Here is a 20,333-nt window from a genome sequence, read left to right on the forward strand (position 1 = left end):
ACAGGCACTCATCACCACCGGGCCCTGTTCAACAAACTTTCCCCCCTGCCAAGGCACCCAGTCACCAAGAGCATCATCAACACATTCTGTTAGTGAGTGAGTGAGCTAGCTCCCTCCAACCTACAACAAGAGCCAGGCAGTCATCACCACCTACATACCAAGTGAGCCACTCAGCTGGTCCTGGTGAGCGTGGCCAACAAAGTTAGTTCCCCACCTCCAAGCTGCACCCTTGGGCCACTTGGCTCCCTTCATTAGTGACAGATGAACGCTCTCCTCCATCATTATCTCCACCAGAATGACTTGTTGCCTCCACTGCAGACAGGCAGGCTTCACCATCACTGTTGGGACAGTCAGTAAAACCCTCTAAAGACCAGAGACACGCATAGTCATCTTCACCACCAGACAGGCCCTCCTCACCGGCAACACATTCAGCTACCTCCATTAAAGGCACATACCCCTCTCCATCCTTTGGCCACAGTGCTCCTGCATTAGCACCAAGGCAGACAGACACAGCTGGGGACAGCAGGGAGACAGAGACTAACACTGACTGAAGAGAGAGCCAGGAGACACAAACAAAGAGAGAGAGATGCTACTGGGAGGGGGCAGAGGCACAAAGAGAAAGTATAGCCACGAGGACAGAGCAGCAGAGCAAAGAGCAACGGCCAAGAGGTAACAGAGAGAGAAAGCAGACAGGCTGAGAGCAAGCAAGACAAAAGGCACAGAGAGATGGAGCAGAGAGGCTGAGAACAAACAGACCACAGGCAGAGAGAGAGAGAAGACGGGCAGGAAGGGAGGGATAGCGGCACACCAACAGAGGACAAAAAGAGGCCTATAGAGAAGGCAGGGAGATGTAACAGCAGCAGAGAGACACATAGAAATGCAGCACCCAGAAAAAAACAACAGTGATTCAACGAGTGGAGACACACACAGGAAGCCAAATAGAAGCAAGTCAGAGAGAGAGAGAGATGGGAGGGGGAGGGGGAGGGGGGGGAAGGAGGCGGCAGGATGGGAAGAACTGAGAGCAAGAAAGAACAAGAACAGATAAAAGAACAATAAAAGACACGGAGGAAGAGACCAGGGGCAGCAGAAGTAGACAGGGAGAGACACAAGACCAAGAGGGAGACACACACTACGTGGAGAAAGGGAGCAAGGGCCAAGACAGAGACAGAGAATAGATACAGAAGACAGACATGGGAGGTGGGGGTGGGTTGAGAGCAGACAGCAGAGGGAAGATACAGATAAAAAGAGACAGAAAAGAAAACAGGGGAGATGACAGAGAAGAAACCTAACAGAGGAGAGACAACACAGAGAGTACAGAGGGGGACAGGGCTGACAGAGAGGGCCAAGGGAAAAGAGCTACACAGGGCAGAGACACTCAGAGAGACAGTGGGAAAGGGGGGACACAGGGAGAGAGAGCAGGGGGCGAGGCAGAAACAGACAGGCCCAGGGACACAGAGGCATATTAGCAGCTGCGGCAAGAGACCAAGACCAAGAGCCATTGCAGGGAGGGAGACAGACACACACAAAGAGAGCAGGGAGAGGGAGAAACACAGAGACAGCAGGAGCCAGACAGAGAGAGACAGGGAGACAGACAGGGGAGAGCAAGGCAGAAAGAGATAGAAAGGGAGAGAGGCATAGGGCAGAGAGACATGGAGAGGGAAACATGCAGAGGGAAGGCAGAGGGAGAGAGAGGAGAAACAGGTAGATATGAGGAGGAAGGCACAGAGAGACAGGAAAGAGCGACAGAGAGGCGTGGAAGGAAAGAGAGGGGGAAGACCAGGAGATGGGAGAGAGCACAGGCTGGACAGACAGGGGAGAGGAGAGAGACAACACAGACATAGTGACAGGGAGAGACGGGGAGGGAGAAGAGAGATAGATACAGGAGAGAGAGGGAGATAGGGGTAAGGCAGAGTACAGGAGAGGGGCTGGGGAGGGGCAAGAGAACACACACAACACCAAAAGAGGAGGACATAACGCAACATGGAAGAGAGAGCAATGGACAAAGACGCAGGCAGGCAGAGGACAAGAAGAGGGAGCTAGCCAGAGAGCAAGGGAGCCCTCACCACCACCAGTAGAGTAAGCTACCTCCAGTGAAGACAGACAGATGCTCCTCACCAGCATCAGCAACTGACTCCATTAGCACCAGGACAGAGACAGTGAGAGAACAAGAGACCAAGAAAAAGAGCATCCAAACAAAAAAATCCCAAAGCCCCCAAATAACAGACCAAGGGCAAAGGCTAAAAAGCTGGGGCGGGGAAGAGGCAATGGGAAGAAACAGAAAAAAGCCAATAGAGAGAGACAGCAGTGGGAGACAGGGACAGAGAGACACCAAGAAAGCAAAGCACCTACAGAGAGCAATAGAGCACATAGTAGATCAAGCAAGAGTTAAAAGTTCAAAAGAAAATGGGAGAGAGAAAGACATTAAGAGAAATACAACAACAGGCTGAGACACAGAGACAAAACTAGAGATACATAACATAAAGCCAGGGAGAGAGCAAGGGCAAGAGGGAGAGCACTGCAGACACATACAGAGAGACAGAGACAAGAGAGAAAGGCAGCCAGAGAGCATGGGATAAGAGAAAGACAGGTAGTCAGACAGACAGCAACAGGTACAGGGACAGAAGTAAAACCACCAAATATGAGAGAGAGAGAGAGAGAGAGAGCACCTTACAAACAGTGAAAGAGCATGAATGAAGAGGAGAAGGCAGGCAGAAAGGCAGGCAGACAAACCAGGACAGAAAGAGAAACAGTGACACACAGATTAAGAGACAGAGAATACCAGAGAGACACAGAGAACAGGGGAGGGAGACAGATTAAGGGAGAGAGAGTTGCCAAAAGCAAAGAATGGCAAAACAAGGAGAGACCTCGAGAGAGAGATGAAAGAGCAAGGGCGGGGGGGGGGGGGGGGGGGAGCACATAAAGGAAGGGAGATAGAGAGGGAGACAGGGGAAGACACTGTGCAAGCTCCCACACCCTCTCCCAGAAAGTAGACTAGAGCAGAGTAGAATAGAACTAGACAATTTCACTTGGAAAGGACCTACAACAGTCATCTAGTCCAACTGCCTGGCCAAATCAGAGCTGACCAAAGCTTAAAGAATGTTCTTAATGGCATTGTCCAAATGCCTCTTAAACACTGACAGGTACAGGCATTGAGGAACCCTGTTCCAGTGTTTGACCACCCTCTCAGTAAAGAAATGCTTCCTCGTGTCCAGCCTGAACCTCACCTGGCACAGCTTTGAACCATTCCCGCAGGTCCTATCACAAGATACCAAGTGGAAGAGATCAGCACCTCCCTCTCCATGTCCGCTCCTCAGGAAACTGCAGAGAACAATGAGGTTACCCCTCAGCCTTCTTTTCTCCAAAGTAGACAAGCCCAAAGTCCTTAGCCGCTCCTTGCAGGACATCCTTCTGGTCCTTTCACCAGCCCTTTGGCCCTCCTCTGGACTCATTCCAGCACCTTCACATCCTTTTCAATTTGTAGCACCCAGAATCACACATGGTACTCAAGGCAAGGCCACACCGATGCTGAGTACGGCAGGACGATCACCTCTTTTGACCAGCTGGTGATACTGTGTTCGATGCACCCCGGGATGTGGTTCACCCTCTCAGCTTCTGGGACGTGCTGCTAACTCCTACCGAGCCCACTGTCGAGTGGCACCCCCTGGATCGCTTTCTGCAGGGCCGCTCTTGGACCACTTCTCTCCCTATTTGGACTTGTGCCCAGCATTACTCCATCCCAGGTGCAGAATCCAGCATCGGGACTCATTCAGTTTCATCACGTGAGTTGCTGCCCTATGCTCCAACCTGTCTAGATCCCTCTGCAAGGCCTCTTATCCCTCAAGAGAGTCAACAGCACTTCCCACTTTGGTATCCTCAGCAAACTCGCTAATGATGCATTCAACTCCTATGTCGAGATCATTGATAAATATATTGAACAGAACCGGCCCTAGAATAGAAACCTGAGGAACGCCACCAGTGACTGGTCGCCAGCCAGATGTAGCCCCCTTCGCTACAACCCTTCGAGCTCTGCCCTTCGGCCGGTTCTTCGCCCGGCACACCGTGACCCTGCTCATCCCACAGTTTGACAACTTGTCCAGAAGGATGCTGTGAGGGACAGTATCAAAAGCCTTACCAAAATCCAGAAAAACTATGTCCACTGCCTTCCCTTCCTCCTCTAGGTGGGTGTCCTTATTGTAGAAGGAGATCCAATTAGTTAAACAGGACTTTCTCTTTGTGAACCCACACTGACAGAGCCTGATGATTGCATTACTCTTTAAATGCCTTTCAACAGTACCCAGTATAATCATCTCCATTATTTTTCCAGGAACTGAGGTTAGACTAACAGGTCTCCGGTTCCCTGGGTCTTCCCTCAAGCCCTTTTTGTAGATAGGGATAATGTTGCCTAGCTTCCAGTTGGTGGGGACCTTCCCAGACTTCCAAGACCTTCAGGAGATGATCAAGAGGGGTCCTGCTATAATGTCCACTAGCTCCTTCGGTACTGTGGAATGAATGTTCAGCCAGTGCAGATGGTCCCTTACGAGTTTGGGGTCCACAAAAGGAAAGACACTGTTCCTGCACTGGCGGTCCTCTGACTCGGGGGACCGGGCGGCCCAAGGCCTGTCAGCTTTGTTAAAGACTGAGGCAAAAAATGCATCGAACACCTCTGCATTTTCTTCATCTCTGTTAGTCCAATGACCATCCTCAACAAGTATCACTCCAACCTTTTCATGAGACCTCCTCTTGCTATTAACATACTTAACAAAGCCCTTGTTATCTGAAACAACACTGGCCACTTTCAAATCTAACTGGGCTTTGGCCTTTCAGGTCTGCTCCCTGTCTATATGAACCACAGCTCTGTCATCTCCCCACGAGGCCTGACCTCGCTTCCGGAGATCGTACGATTTCTTTTTCCTCTGAAGCTCCGCGAAGAGTTCCCCGTTCGGCCCAGTGGGGGTTCTGCCCCACTTGCTTGACTTGTGACACAGGGGAAGTGCCTGCTCCTGTGCTTCTCAAAGGTGGCTTTTAAAGACTGACCAGCACTCGTGGACCGCTAAGCCCGCAAAAGCAGATTCCCGGGGGACTCTGCTAACTCACTCCCCAAAGAGCTTAAAGTTTGCTCTCCTGAAGTCCAGGGGAGCAACTCTGCTGTCCTTTTTTCTCATTACACTGAAAATTTTAAACAACTCAACCATTTCGTGATCGCTGTGGCCAAGACAGCCACCTACCATCACATCCCCCACGAGTCCTTCTCTGTTCACAAATAGCAAGTCTATGAGGACATCTTGCCTAGTTGGCTCACTGAGTACCTGTGACAATAAGCTGTCTCCTACAAACTTCAAGAATTTCCAAGACCTGCTCACGACAGCAGTATGATATTCCCAGCTGATGTCTGGGAAGTTGAAATCTCCCATAAGGACAAGGGGTGCCGATCCAGACGTTTCTCCTAATTGCCTATAGAAGAACTCATCAGTGCTTACATCCCAGCTGGGCATTCGGTCATAGACACCCACAACAACATCTCTTTTGTTTTCCATCCCTCTAATCCTCACCCAGAAGCTCTCAACCACACTGTCACTACCCATAAGGGCTGTACAATCAAATCTCTCCCTTACATAGAGTGCGACACCTCTGCCTCGCCTGCCCTGCCTAACCCTCCTGAACAGCCTGTAGCCCTCCATCCCAGCACTCCAATCGTGGGACTCCTGCCACCAAGTCTCACTAATAGCAATGATATCATAGCTCTGGGAGCTGACCAATGCTCCTGGTTCATCCAATGCTCCTCGTGAGCCTCGCCCTCCATCCCCCTACCCGCCCCAGCAGAAAGGGCCCTCGCCAGACAGGCTCCCATGCAGGACCGCCTCCTTTACATCGAGCTGCCCCTCGTGACTGCTCCCACTCCCCCCGAGAGGCCCCTCCCTGCCAGGCTTCCCGCCGGCTGCAAATGGCCCCTCGCTCCAAAGAGCACACCAGCGCCAGGAACACCAAGACAACTACATCCCTCCCCAAACAGCACCGTGACAAGACTGCCACAAACCCGCCAGACCCACACCAGCACCACTCACCCACGGCCAGACACCAAAGACTTTGGCTCCTCACACCAACTACCCCTGCTTCTGCTCCTCTCCCCTGCAATGGCAACCTCCTCCCATACTCCACAATGGCCACCAGCCAGGGGGATGGGCACACAGACCATCACCCACCAGGCTCACAGGTAACTCGCTCGACCGCTGCCCACCTCCAGCCACTGGGCTCCTCAGCTCTCCCTGGCACCCTGGCAGAGAACTCAGGTGCCCCCTTCCCTCCCCACAACAGCTTACTACTCCCTCCGTCCCCCTGCCCCAATTCCAGCTCATCCGACCCACCTAATAAAGCACAGGCGCACCACCTCCTTCCTCCAGCCCTGACCTGGGCCCTTGGCTCTGGCATGACCTGTATGTGGCCCCTGCCTGGCACCCTGAAACCCACGCTCCTCACCCCTCCCAGGGACCCTCTCCGGCCCCGGCTGCCTCTCCCCATCCTTGCTGCCATCATGCAGGACCACACCACTTACGAAGGATTACGACGCTTTTTATTCCCACACAGCCATTTCACAGAGTACAAACACAAGACAAGACACCAACACAGACAGTCTCCCCCACACCCACTGGCACCCCCAGGCCACTCTCAACTCTCCCGCCGGGTGTCCCGACGCCACCCCGTGCCCACGGACCCCGACCCTGCTCTCACCCTCAAAAAAACTCTGCCACAGCACACCACGCAAACAAGGGAGGGAGTTCCGTCCCTCATTTCTCTGGCTCTCACTCCTGCCCATCAGAAAGCACCCCTTTCCAAACATTGGGACTGGCTTGTCACCACCACAGCGCACTAAGAGGCTTCCCAGACCCCCGGGGATGAGCTCGGCCCTCTGCCGCACACCTCAATGAGACCTCTGCTCTGGAGAGACAGAGGGCGACACACGCCCAAGGTGTCACGACATCCAACGACGATGTCACGCCGCTTTGGCCCATGACCTGTGCTGCAACACCTACTTCTGGCCGAGTCCGTGTGCTCGCAAGACACTGATGGCAGCTCCTGAGGACTGTGGAGACTCGCAGCCGTCCATCCGAGGGGACGGCGTGCGCTCCATCCCATCCCGCGCTACTGCCAGGGGTGCGGGCCACCTACAGTGCGTTCTGTGAGGGAAAGCCTGGGAAAAAGCTGTAAAAAAAACACCTCAAGTCCCACATTGATGATGGAAAGCTGCTAAAAAAACCTCAAGTCCCGCATCGATGCCAGAAACCTGCAAAAAAACCCCAAGTCCCACATGGATGCTGGCAAACATCCAGCTGCGCCTGCCACACAACACCTTCACGGTCCACATCCGATCTCTCTCCAGATCAAGTCCCTTTCTTGCCTCCATGCAGCAGGATGGGTCGGAGGCAGCTTGGCCGCTGTGGGGGTGCTGTCTCCTACCCTACAAAGACTCAGGCTGATGTGAGAACAGTACTTGGCTGGGTGGCGGAGCCGCACCTACGAGGTCAGGTCCCGCAGAGCTGCGCACAGCCACAGCCACAACCACAGCTGGGCTGCCACCAGAAGGGTCACTCGGGCACGGTGCTCCCCTGAAGAGCTGGAGGCTGCCAACACAACAAGACCAACATGAGCTGGGGCCCCGGCACACGCACAACAGGCACGTCCTTTCCCCCTGATACCCCAGGTGCCCTGCAAACTGCACCGGCCCCGCACCCTCCTGGGTGCCCCATCTCATGACTGGGCCCTCCCCTCCCACAAGTCCCTTGTTGGCCTCCAGACTCTACCCATGGCCTCTACTCTACCCTGCCACTGCCCTGCACCACGCTATACACCATCACCGCTCTTGCAACTGGCTGCCTGTCAGCTCTTCAAAGTCCACCATCGTTGGCTTCACAGCCCTCAGGCGCCGCGCTGCCAAGCATCTCTGTCCCCTGTGAATGGCACGCATCCAGCTCCCTGCCCTCCACCTCCCTCCCAGCTGCGACATGCCACACGTTCCAGCCACCCTCCCCACACCACTCGCCCCTATGGCCCCTCAGCTCGGGCACAGAAGCACCCTACTATGCTCGCTCCGACTCCTCCTGCGCCGCCCCCGGTACTTGCCCCTGCAGCTCTTGCCATCCCCTTGCAGCGTCCCTGTCACACAGCTGCACAGGGGTCCGTCCGCCCGGCTCGTGCAGATCTGCTCGCAGCCTCCGTTGTCCTCACACCAGTCTGATCCTGGGCATAAAGAGCAAAGGAGGACACCTGAGCGATGCACCCAGACCCCAAGCCCCCGATCCTTGGCTGCCTAAGACCCACACTCCTTGCTACAACAAGGGGGCCCACAAGAGCACGCCTGTCACCTGCCGGGCATACCCTCATGTCACACGTGTCATTGGGATGACACTAGGACCCAGTTAGGCTTCCATCGTCCCCCATGATCCCAAAGCAGCACCTAGTCTGATGCTCACAACCCTCCAGGGGCCTTTGGGGAAGACAAAGAGGAGCACCCACAGCATGGGGCCAGAAACAGAGCGCCCCACAACACCCTGAGCTTCCACTGCCCACCCTACCGTCATGCCGGCTCCTGTGCAACCAACCACGGACCCCTAGGAACATATATCCCCAAGCAAGGCGGACCCCCAACGTGGCCCACACCTGCACCCATCCGACCGGCACACGCATGCCCTCCACCCTCATCTCCCAGCAGCAAAAACCCCGAGGGCTCTCTTGCACTTGTCCCGATTCCTGCTCAAAGGAACAGCCTCTCCCCACAGGACACATGCACGCACGCTCCCTCACCCCGGGGTCCTGCCGTGCCCAGGCACTGCCCTGCAGCACGCCACTGGGCTCAACCCAGTTTGTCGGATGGCCGACAAACCCCCCCAGCCTTTCTTGGGGTCACACACACACTTACGCTTCCTTCTAATAGGGCCCACCGAGATGATCTGCTCCTTGGGCTCCTCGGCAAACACGCTGGCCTTCCTCGTGTGCTGAGGGCAGTTCTACGCAGGGATAAATGCTGCCTCCATTACTCTCGGCCCCTGCCTGGGCCCCCTCCACACCCCTCCAGCCGGCCCAGCTCCCGAAGGGACCCTGCGATCAGCCTCACAGAACACGGGTCCCAAGGCGACCTGCCCGTGGCAGGTCTCTCCTCCTGGCACCCAGAGGGACATGCGACCCTCCCGGCCTCGCCCCCGGGGCTATGTCTCCAGCCACCTCTCTGACGCCGGGTCAACAGGGCTTGCTGCGCTCCTCTGGAGCCCTGCAAAGCCAGCGACCCGTCCCTCGGCACTTGTCCCACTTACTATTTTGCAGGAGTATTTCTCCGAATCACAGAGGGAGACAGCGCAGTGGAGGTAAACTTCATCATAATCCCCGATGAACTTGAAGACGGTGACGTGGAAGCGACACGTCAATGACACCCCATTCTCCTCTATGCCGATGGTGTTGTCCTTCATGTTTTGGCACCTGTGCAAAGCACTGACGCTCGCCCTGGCCCTCCCATGACCGAGACCCTCCCTCGAGGGATGCTGCTTGCCCCTGTCCCCATAAGGCCCCTCGCCCTGGGTCCTGTGGCAGTGTGCTTAGATCCCGCCGTGCCCACCTCCTCTGGATGAGGGCGTTGCACCCTGCCTCTGTAGCGTGACCTCTCTGTGGCACTTCCAACTTCATCATACTCCTGCTTCCCAAGACATCTCCTCCATGATCCACATCCCCCCATCTCCTACAGATGCCCCGACTCCCGTGGCCTCAGCAACATGAGGAAGGCCACTTCTCTCCACAGCTGGGACTCCATCGCACGGGGGGCCTCTGGCTACCTCTGCGCTAAGCAAACTAAATCCTGCGCTAACAACACAAGTTGCCCTGTGCCCCACCCTTTCCAGATCTTAGTCAACCATCTCACTGACCGAAAGGTCCCCTGCTCCAACTGACACCGCCGCCCCTTTGAGCGCCCAGCCTGACAGATGTGACAAAAAACAACAGGGCGTGCTGGGACGCCTGGCCCATGGTCGCTCACCCTCCCTCGATGATGAAATAGCGCAGCTTGTCGTTGCTGTCCCGCGAGGGGGTAGCATAGCACTTATTCAGCATCAGGATCAAGTGGTTGGAATCGGCACCGACGACAAAGACCCCCACATAGAGCACGTCCCGGGTGGTGAGCACCACCTCACCCTGCCGGTAGGGGTGCTTGTAGGATGAGTTCTTGTACAGGGCCATCTTGGTCGTGAAGCTCCCTTCTTGCGTCGGCACCGTCAGGTTAATCACACTAATGATGACAAAGAAATACTGGCTCAGACGGGGGAAAGGCTACGAACCCTCAACTCGGCACCTTGCTTTGGACCCTCACCACCTCACCCTCCGCCTGCCTGCCCGCTCCTGTGCCCATGTGAGGGGAGAGGCCATGCAGCTCGCCCCAGCTCCTACCTGAGCATCGGCCGCACGACCGAATCCAGGGAGATCTTGATGTCCAGCTCGTAGGCACAGGAAAACTCCACGTTGATGGTCCGGTCCCGGGTGATGATGTTGCCTGTGTTGTTCGCGCTCTCGATCCACACCGTGTTCTTGTACACTATGTGTGTGCTGTTTGACTGCAGAAGGAACGCAGGGCATCACTGGAGACCGGCTGTCTCCGTTCCCCTGCTCCTAATCAACATGTCAGCCCCTAAACAAGCCGCACAACAATGAGGGCCCTGCAGCCTCTCTGCCACCCCTGACCAGAAAGGGTATGGTTCAGCGGGGCTAGGAACCGCTGGGCAGCATCCTCAGTCTACAAGACCTGCCTCTGTTTTCCTTAACCCCCACCCCATGAAAGCACCATGCACGCCCCCACCCCACCCCTGGCATCAAGCCAGGCCGCTGCAGAGGAGGACTGCCCAGCTGGTGTGAAGACGCAGTGCCTCGATGCCCCCCACGCCAACAAGTTCCTCACATATGTAACAGCTCAGAATACACAGATCGCTCTCCTCAGCCTCCCAACTACTCCTCTGCCCTCTCCTGCATCCTCTGGTCCAGGACACCAGTCAGTGAGGCGACAGTGACCCCACGCGCTACAAAGCACACCTGCAACCTACTGCCTGAGCATGAGCTGCCCTGATGGGTGGTCAGAGCTACGTGTGCATCCCAGGCGCCGGTCGACTCTCGGGTCCCTTTCACCCCATCAAGCCGCCTCCCGAAGGCATGATCTCCCCGCCTCCTCCGCCCTCAAGTTGCACGAACGAGAAGACACCCAAGATGAACAGCTTGGCTTCTGCTCCCAGCCCCCCGCGCCCCGTACCATAGCTCACCTGCACCACATTGCCACAGTTGCCTTTGGTGTTGTTGATCTGGAAGGAGATGAAGTCCTCCCCTTCGATGCCAGGGCATTGGCGGTCGTTGACCCGCACCCCCTCACGCTCAAAGCCCAGCTGGAACAGCTTGCACTTTGAAATAGACACCTCCATTTGGGCGGCTTTGCAGGTCACCTCCGCATCAATTATGTCATGGGTGGCTGGAGGAGAAGACGAGACAGCTGCAGAACACCACAAATGGCACCACAGGTCCAGGCTGCCGGCCCACCTGGCCCTCCTCCCCACCACCACAAACGGGACAGGATCGTCTCCTGCAGCATGCCCTGCCCATCCAACATCCCTGCGGCTCAAAGGGCTCCCGAGCCAGAGATGCCCATAATGGGCTCTCCAGAAAACCTGCTCCCTGCTCCCATCCTGAACCGCTCACAGTGGCAAAACCCCATCTCTGCAAATGTCCCAGCCCTTGGCATCTCCCTTCCCAAAGCCCCGGCTGTACAACAGCTTAACGCGTGCCCGTGCCGCTTGGTGACAACCCTGCGGCCGGAACCAGAGGACTCACTGTTCCCGTAGGGCGGGGGCTCGATGCAGCCACACAGCTCCCCGCCGTTGTCCAGTTCACAGCTGCGGTTGGGGCAGTCGGCGCCCACGCAGGGATCTTCCACCACTCCTGCTAAACAGCACAAGACAAAGCGCAAACACAATCTTCACTCTTGGACTGCAGGGTAGGTGCCTCCGACCACCACGGGACGCCCCCACCCCAGCAGCCCCTCTCCCCCTCTCCTGCCGGTTGTGGTCCCGGCGGGATGCAGCTCCCCTCAACCTGGATGGCCCCTGGCTCCCTTACAGCAATTCTCCTTCTCGATCCACTCAGTGCCCAGGATGCCAAAGGTACGGCAGGCCTCGCCGTAGGCAGCCAGCGAGCCGCACAGCTGGACTTTCTTGTGGTTGTAGCAGCCGTCCAGAAAGCAGGACTCGTAAAAGGGCAGGGGGTCCAGGAGGCCGTAGCAGGGCTGGAAGAAGCCTTTCATGTCCGTCAGCTTCAGGCAGTAGCTGTCGCTCTGCAGCTCCTGGATCTGGACGTTGTCGCAGGAGGCGGCATACTGCGAGTACTGCAGCTCGTTGCAGCTGTGGGCACCGGACAGGTCGCGGGGGCTCCCGTCGTGGCCGGCCCCGCTCCCGCTCCCGCCCGGCAGGGAAGGGCTGTCCGACCGCTCACCTCTTCTGCATGCCGTTGGTCTTCCAGCTCTGCGCCAGCAGTACGCTGCTGACCGCCGGCTTCCCCCGCAGCGTCGCATAGTCATCCGTCCGGTCACCATTGAAGTTGCCACAGAGGCCGCACACCTTGTTCTGCAGCCGTTCCCCAATGGCGATTTTGATGACGTTGAAGCCATTGTAGCGGATCTGGATGTCGGGGCTGGAGTCAATGACCAGGAAGCCCTCCTGGCTGAAGATCTTCGTGGAAAGCCCCGTGACAAAGGGGATGCTCACGTGGCTGCCGTTCACCTGGCACAGGAGAGGACACGAGGCTGACGTCCCTCCCGTCCCCTCCACCTATGGATGCGAGCATGAGCTGCCCATAAATGGCTCCGCGACCGCCTCCCACTGTCCCGGCCATGAAAATGCACCACCTTGTCTTTGGCGGGGGCTGGCATATCCTCCTCCTCCTTCCAGCCCGACTGATCGCTGGCTCTGAGCACACTACCTCCCTTAAATGCCTGCACGAGGCTGTGCCGCAAAGGGAGACATATTCATGTGCAGAGGCTCTAGCTTGGGACTCATCACTCAGCAGGAAAGTGCACAGATGGTGCCCTTCAGAGACCAAGTGACACCGCAGCAACAGCCAGCCCTCTGCACCCCTCTGCTCAAAAGGACAGCTTAGCTTGCACCACCAAGGTGGACGGGTACGCGACTACAAACTCTTGGGCTGCGGATGTCCTGGCCTCCTGCCAGCCCTTTTGTCCCAGCTGGCATGCCCCTGCAAAGCCCAATGGATGACAGCCGCATCCTTTGCCCGTACAGCTGCCTCGACTGGGACGCAAAGCCACCGACGGACCCTACCAGTACTCTTGCGGAGACCGTCGTGCGGCCCCACGTGCCATCCTCCTCTGCTCGGGACTGGTCCCCTAATGCCCAGCCCGCAGCCCCACTCTGGAGGAGGCGGATGCCCCTAACGAGACCTTACCTTGACAGTATTCCTGTCACTGATGAGGATCTGCTCCTCGTTGATGTAGAAGTACACGGGGGAGATGATGGTGAGGTTGGGCGAGGACCACTTGTCAAAGTTGATGATGAGCTGGAAGGAGAAGTCGGGCAGCTTCTGGCAGATGGTGGAGAGGACGAAGGCACAGTTGGCGGGGAAGCGGAGGAAGGCCCCGTCGAAGGTACGGAAGACGCCACCACCTGCCGCCAGGCAGAAGGAGCTCCTGGTGCTGAAGCAGCCACGGACACCATTGCGCAGGGCGCACTCCTCGTCCGACTTGCAGTGCCGCGGGTCGCACTGGATGAGGTTGCGCCGGAAGCAGCGGCACCGGCGGGTGCAGTCCCCGTTCCAGAAGAGCTGCTTGGGCTGAAAGAGGAACCCATCGCTGGCCGGCAGGGCCGGGGACCCCTGCCCTACCCTCTGCGGATGCTTGGGCCAAGGTTTACACCCCTCTGCTGCACGGCAAGTGAGAGCGGGTAACGAGGACGGAGAAAAAGGCGCAAAGAACACGCTGGCAGCTCACACCTACCTTGCAACATCTCTGCTACCCGTAGGCACAAGGCAACTGCACGTTTCCACTACCACCACAACCTCCCTCACCTCTCGTACACGCAGACAAAACACAGCATGCTAAATACCTCCTTGACCTCTTTCTTGTGCCCTGCTGGCCACCAACCCATCCACTAGGGTCCCCATATGACAGCATGCCGATACTGGCTCCTTACGGCTGCAGGGCTTGGCAAAGACACGTTATGCAGAACAGTTTCACTGACACAAAATACAACCCGCTATAATATGAGCAATGCCACCAGCACAACACCCTGCTGAATCAAACTCCCGAGTAACGTCCAATAGCTACAAATAAGTGCATTTCATGTGAAATAGTAAACCCGTCTCACATGGAATACCTAGAACAACGTGGTCATACAGTACTGGACTTTGGCACTCATCAAATCCAGTCTTCCTAGTGCCCGCCCTTTCTTCCCCTCCTCCACCAGTTCCCTCCCATGCCTGCCTGACACCCGAGTGACCCTCACCCAACAACCCCGTGACGATTTTGCCAGACAGAAAGACTTGCAGCACGCCGTGGGGGGACGTCCCTCTCCACTCTACCCCCGGTACCGCCTAGAGCTGCGAAAGCCCTGTGCTGCTGCTGCATCATCCCTACCCTTGCTGACAGCCATGGTTTCCATCGCCAGCATGGTACCAGGCTCTTGCCTTGTGGAGTCCTACCAACTCCACTTTTCCACTCCTCTAGGAGATACAATTCCCACGGGGCCTCAGATTGAGGCTTCCTTGCTCTACGCTGGCCTTCCTCACACCGGAGCTCCGAAAGAGTGGCCACGCGAGGCTCTCTGGCTGGAAACGAGACTGGCACGGGAGAAGCGCTTCTGACGTGTAAGCAACCTGATGTGAGTGCATGCTGGTAGTCAGATCAGACCTGGACCCCAGCCGCGACACAGAGAGTCCTCCAGCAGGAGCAACAGTAATATGCTCTGCAGCTCAGAGGAGGACTTGGGACACTGCAGGACAGCTTGGCCCCAGCAAACACCAGCAAACATCCCACATACCGTCGCCAGGGCTTCGCTACAGAGCCCGCTTCGCGCCTCTGCGCTTCCACTCGACATATGTCTGCCCGCTCTGCCCTTTGTTCCCCGCTCACTCTTGCTTGGTGCAAAACCACCAGACTTCAGAGCAATCCCCAAGCATGGCTGGGGACCGGCAGACACGCACGATGCTGATGAAGGAGAGGACCTGTGCCTCCAGGCCCTGTGGAGCAGTCTCTCTGCCTGAGGCTACGATCCTGGCAAATGGACCCAGCGCGACACCCAGTACGGGCCCGGCCTGACTGATGTCCTTGCTCAGGGCACGAGACTCTGCCCAGAAATATCAGAAAGAGGGTGAGAGAAAGCCTTGAGAGAAGGACGTGAGCGGCATACCTCATAGTATTTGCCGTCGGAGTAGCAGCCGCAGTTGTGGGGAAGGATGCAGCTCTTGCCATTGAGGACGTAGCCAGGGTCGCACTGGCATCCCTCCACGCAGTAGTGGCTGCAGTCACTCTTCAGCCGGATGGCGGCACATCGGGGCTGGCAAAGGGACACGCAGCTCTCGTAGTGGCTGTTGGGGGGACAGCTGACGGCTGCGATGTTACCAGAGGACAAAACGGATACAGATTAGCACCCCGGACAAAACCAACCTGGCGGCCAGCTGCACCTGGGGCCATAATCCCCACCACTGCTGTCCCTGGGCAGCTAACTCCCCTGCCGAGGTAGTTAACACAGACCACGTTGCCCAGAGAGGTACCCGGAGCAACCAGGCACGCAACTGAAGGGAAAAGGCAGCTTTTGTCCCTCCATCCTACGCTGCTTGTCAGCTGCCTAGTCCAAGCTGAGCAATACTTCTCTGTTACTCACCACTGTCTCTGAGCTCCTGCGCACCAGTTTCTCAAGAGCCCTTTCCCCGTGTTCCCTGCTCTCCTGCAAACAAGCCTGCTCACTGACGCCAGATTAACGTCTCCCTGCAGGAGGGATTCTTGTGCTGGCCCTGGGGCCTTTCAGGTAGTGTACGGAGCCTCCATGCTCTCCATGTGGGGACACTTTTCAGGGGACATGTTTTTGCTGAGCTATCAGAGCGTGAAGCCTGTGAGGAACGCTGCCTGTGCCCGAGCAGGCCGCTTCTCCCCACGCCCCACTGGGGACCATTTTGGACCCGGCATGCGGGTGCTGGTCAGTGGCCTTGCCGCCCCTGCCCTATGAGAGTGGTGCCTTCTGAGCCACGAATTTGCTCGTTAGAAGGAAGAACGACATAAATTTAATTTTCAGTCCTGTTAGCAAAGACAATTACTTCCCATCTGATTTGCCAGATAGATCGGCTGCCAGAGAGGCTTGCAGCCCCCGTCCTTGGGAGCCTAATTGAACATTGCGTCGTAATCTTATTGACGAGAGCGTGCGGCTTCATTAGAGCAAACACGTACTCCTGGCTTTGAAGCCAACTAATATAATTCCTGTTTAACAATGGAGGGACGGCCAATACTTTGTGAACTTGAGGCTTCCACCTTTCCATCCCTGCTCCCACTATACTGCACGCAGTTTGTAACAACTCCAAGAGAACATCGAGCCCCAGACCCAATCCCACACCTCTCCCTCACCCAGCAAGTGCAGGAGGGACCGGCTGCCGGGCTGTCAACCTCCCTCTCCCTGGTCTGCAAACAGGTCGGTCTGGTGTGCTCGGCAGTGACTACATGCACACCTACTGCACTGCTGTAGCTCACCGCTCTGTCGCCTGCCCCCTTATCTGGCAGGAAAGGAGAGGATTCCTGGGGCCATCCCCAGGCACTGACCAGGGGGACCCGGGACACGTTTGGATCAATGGCCTGGAGGTAGCAGGCACCCACTAGAGCTCCACGGGGTGCTCTGCTACCTCTCTACAAAGTGACCTCCAGCAAGTGCTACAGCTACAATGGACAACCCCAGGAAGCACCTCTAGAGAAGAAGGACCCAGAGGCAGAGTGGCACTTACAGCACGAGGTGAAGTTCCTCCAGCCAGTAATGGCAATGCCCTGCGTTTGGCATGTGCTGGCATAATTCTGCAGCCAGCTGCAGGCCGTTTGCATGGCTCCCCCATTGACACAGGTGTCAAAGAGGCAGTTCTTGTAGAAGAAGCCGGGGCTGATCTTGCTATGGCATTTGGCGAAGACACCGCTTTGGCTCGGGATGAGGCTGCAGAGCTGCTGGGGTTTCCAGAAGCCTTCCACCTTCCCGCAGGCGGGGCAGCGGTCACCGCAGCCCACGCGGCAGAACGCATCCCGCTTTGCCCAGCTCTGGACAAAGTCAGCGACGCTGGCAGCTGGCGTGCCACCCATGGCTGCCAGGTCATCTTCGGGGTTGCCATTGTAGCGGCCGCAGAGGCCGTAGGTCAGGTTCTGAAAGCTGCGTGGGACGGTGACAGAGAGGAAGGTCTTCCAGTCGTACACCACCTTCAGCCCAAAGTCAGTCTCGACCACGATGTGAAAGCCGAAGGCAAAGATATTCACTTTGCCCTGGCCCAGTTTCAGGGGCAGGTAGAGACGCTCATCGTTGATCTGCATTGAAGGAAGCAAGATGCACCCTGAATGGGAATGACAATCAAAGCTGCTGCGGGAGGATACGAACGAGGGTGGCTCAGCACTCCCAGAGCAAGGTCCCCGCTGGGCCCACCTCTACATCCCAAACAAGGCAGCCAAAGCGGAAGCCCCCTCCAAAAGCTGTGCCTGGCAGCACCCTGGGGACGAGCCCGAGCATACGCACTTCCCGACCCCTGGAAAACCTTGCGAGCCATAAGACCTCTTGCCTAGGGAATCGCTCTGTGGTTTGGAAGCCACGGCAGGGAAGAATAACCACGGCCCTTGTGGCCACGCACTCACCAGCACGGTATATTTGTAGGCTCGGTGGATGACAATGTTGTAATTGAAGACCTCCACTTCGACTTGTTTCACCCACAGGGCCAGAGAGGTGTCCCGATCCTCATTCTTGGCTGTGACAGTGAATGCCGGGAAAGTGTTCGAGCGCTCCGACCTTGGCCGGGCTATTGTGGTGCACAGGACCAACGCGCAGCTGCTCTGGAAGTCAAAAGAGTAGCCATCAAACGTCAGGTAGTGTCCATAGCCAGAGATGATGCAGGAGGCGTCAGTGCGGACATGGCAGTAGTAGAGGCCGTTCTCCTCCAGGCAGTACTCGTCGTCCTTGCAGGAGACGTTCTCGCAGTACACACTGTTGTCGGAGCCGTTGCAGTAGCAGAGGAAGTGGCAGGCGATGTCCATCCAAAAGGTCTGGTTGGTGGCCAGCTGGCGCCCCTCGAAATTGCAGCCACACTCGCCGTGGGGAACACAGCGTGTGCCACGGAAGGCGAAGCCCTCGTCGCACTGGCAGCCCTCTGCGCAGGCGTTCGTGCAGATGGGGCCTGTCACCAGGGTCTCACAGGTCTCCACGCAGCTCATGCACTCCTCGAAATGGCTGTTCTCTGGACAGGTGAGAGCTGCAGGGCCGACAAACGTGGAGCATGAGTTCCCAGCTCCGGCAGCCCTGGGCAGCATGGGGTGGGGGAACAGGCAAAAGGTAGGAACGGGATGAGCGGTGACCGATGCGGGAGAAAAAAAAGCAGCTGGGAAACAGTTCCAGCACCTTGCCAGCCACCGTCTCTTCCCATCCCCTTTGCCACCCCTTCTCCTCTCAGCCATCGCCCTCCTCACATCACAGCCCTGTCCCACCATGTGCTGAGCAACACCTGCTCCTGCTATTTTGGAGGGTATGAGGTCAGGGCTCCCCAACGGATGCCTCCCTCAAACCTCTGCGGTGGAGATGGGGGCTGCCTCCCCACCACGTACTTTCACACTGGAGATTTTTCACATTCACTTCTGAATTACGAATGTTTTCCCATCAACGGCAAGTTTATAGCGACAGAGCTAAAAACAAGCATTATTCAAATTATCCTCTGGTGGTGGCGTACAGCACTGTCAGACACCATCTGCAGCTCTGGAATGCTCCTACACCGCATCATAAAACTTCCAATGCCTCCTGAAATGCCACCCTGAAATCACTACATTGGGAAATCTGTCTCTGCCGGCACGAGTGCTACTTAGAAACTACTGTCGGTATGCGGGGCAGCGCTGCCTTGCCTTCAGGCTCGTGAGATGTTGCTTTCCTACCGCAATTTCCCTTTCCCTTCCGTATGCTGCGCAGGAGAGCGCTTTGTACATGCCGGCCCTCCTCACGGCAGAAAGCTTTACCGGGCATAGCTCTTTCGAAGGCAAAGCTGATCTTCGGTTGACCAGTAGGGAAGAGAAGAGGAAAATGGCTCCAGATTGCCAGCATTTAAGCATGTCCGCCCCTACCCCTTCATATAACTTTGGACAAATAATGCTGCCATTAGGGCCGTCGGGTCAGGGCCGCCCTCCCAAACAGCCCTTCTGCTATTGAGTGTCTTCCAGGCTGGCCACAGAGAAGCACCCTCTGGGTAAGGGGTACCCACTGGAGATGAAACAGGAGGCGGGGGAAAGAGAACCCGTACTTTTCAGCATCCCATAAGAAAAGCTGCTCTACCTCTGTACACCCACAAGCTCCTGACAAAAAGACTTTGCCTGAGGTCGGCGGGATCTACGTCCCCTTCTTCCCGTCCTGGGTACTTAAAAGCTTTGGTGGACTCACGGCAAAAACTGTGGCTCCTCCACTGGCCGATGTCCACCTCGGCGTTCTTGCAGGCGCTGGCGTAGCGTGCCACCGAGTCGCACAGCTCTGACCGGTTGCCTCCGCTCTGGCACAGACGGAAGAGGCACGTCCTGTAGTAGGCTGAGACGTTGACCACGCCGTGGCACTCCAGGAAGGAGCTGTTGGTAGGGTCATTGATGATGCCGCAGTTGGAGCGGCTCCTGTAGGACTTGAGCAGCTCCGAGTCGTTGTTGCAGGCCTTGAGGAGGTCCCCGCACTCCCCGTTGCAGATCTCATCAAATGTGGTCCAGCTCTCCAGGAAGAGCTCCAGGTTGTCTGTGCACTTGCCCTTGGGCAGGCAGAATTCATTGCTGGCATTGCCGTCGAAGAAGCCGCACAGGCCCCCAGTGCAGTTGAAGTAGGCGGTGGAGAGGTGGATCTCCAGGAGGCCTGAATCATAGTAGCCAATAGCCAGGAGCCCCTCTGACTCCATCATGGTGCCGTTGTCACTACGGTAGATTTCCAGGCGGCTGGAAGGGTGGAAATAGGGCAGCTCCACATCATAACCGTTCACCTACAAGTAACAAGTGGATCAAGATGCTTCAGGGAGGCCGACGCAACTTTGCACGGCCGTTCCTGCCTGCCAGCCGCATGGTGCTGGGTACA

The 20,333-nt window shown here is 56.8% G+C and overlaps 1 protein-coding gene across 4 annotated transcripts in view; it reads right to left on the reverse strand.

Annotated features, from left to right (window-relative positions):
- Positions 1–6,544: 6,544 nt before the first annotated feature.
- The window catches only part of TECTA (tectorin alpha), a 30,828-nt gene continuing 17,039 nt past the window's right edge, over positions 6,545–20,333 (reverse strand). The window contains exons 10-24 of one of the 4 annotated variants that reach the window (XM_052786470.1): positions 19,668–20,241; positions 17,888–18,498; positions 17,005–17,566; positions 15,426–15,625; positions 13,468–13,851; positions 12,502–12,788; positions 12,130–12,410; positions 11,845–11,955; positions 11,283–11,485; positions 10,423–10,586; positions 10,016–10,264; positions 9,303–9,465; positions 8,912–8,999; positions 8,116–8,232; positions 6,545–7,616 (exon numbers count right to left, since the gene is read on the reverse strand). In XM_052786470.1, the coding sequence (XP_052642430.1) occupies positions 7,510–7,616; positions 8,116–8,232; positions 8,912–8,999; positions 9,303–9,465; positions 10,016–10,264; positions 10,423–10,586; positions 11,283–11,485; positions 11,845–11,955; positions 12,130–12,410; positions 12,502–12,788; positions 13,468–13,851; positions 15,426–15,625; positions 17,005–17,566; positions 17,888–18,498; positions 19,668–20,241 (4,101 nt within the window). In that variant the 3' untranslated portion in view covers positions 6,545–7,509. Of the gene's footprint in view, positions 7,617–8,115; positions 8,233–8,911; positions 9,000–9,302; positions 9,466–10,015; positions 10,265–10,422; positions 10,587–11,282; positions 11,486–11,844; positions 11,956–12,129; positions 12,411–12,501; positions 12,789–13,467; positions 13,852–15,425; positions 15,626–17,004; positions 17,567–17,887; positions 18,499–19,667; positions 20,242–20,333 lie in introns of those variants that run through there. The other 3 variants (XM_052786473.1, XM_052786472.1, XM_052786474.1) reach the window with 3 other exon arrangements.

Source organism: Harpia harpyja, chromosome 4, assembly GCF_026419915.1.
Source record: "Harpia harpyja isolate bHarHar1 chromosome 4, bHarHar1 primary haplotype, whole genome shotgun sequence".
In the NCBI taxonomy this organism is placed as follows: Eukaryota; Metazoa; Chordata; class Aves; order Accipitriformes; family Accipitridae; genus Harpia; species Harpia harpyja.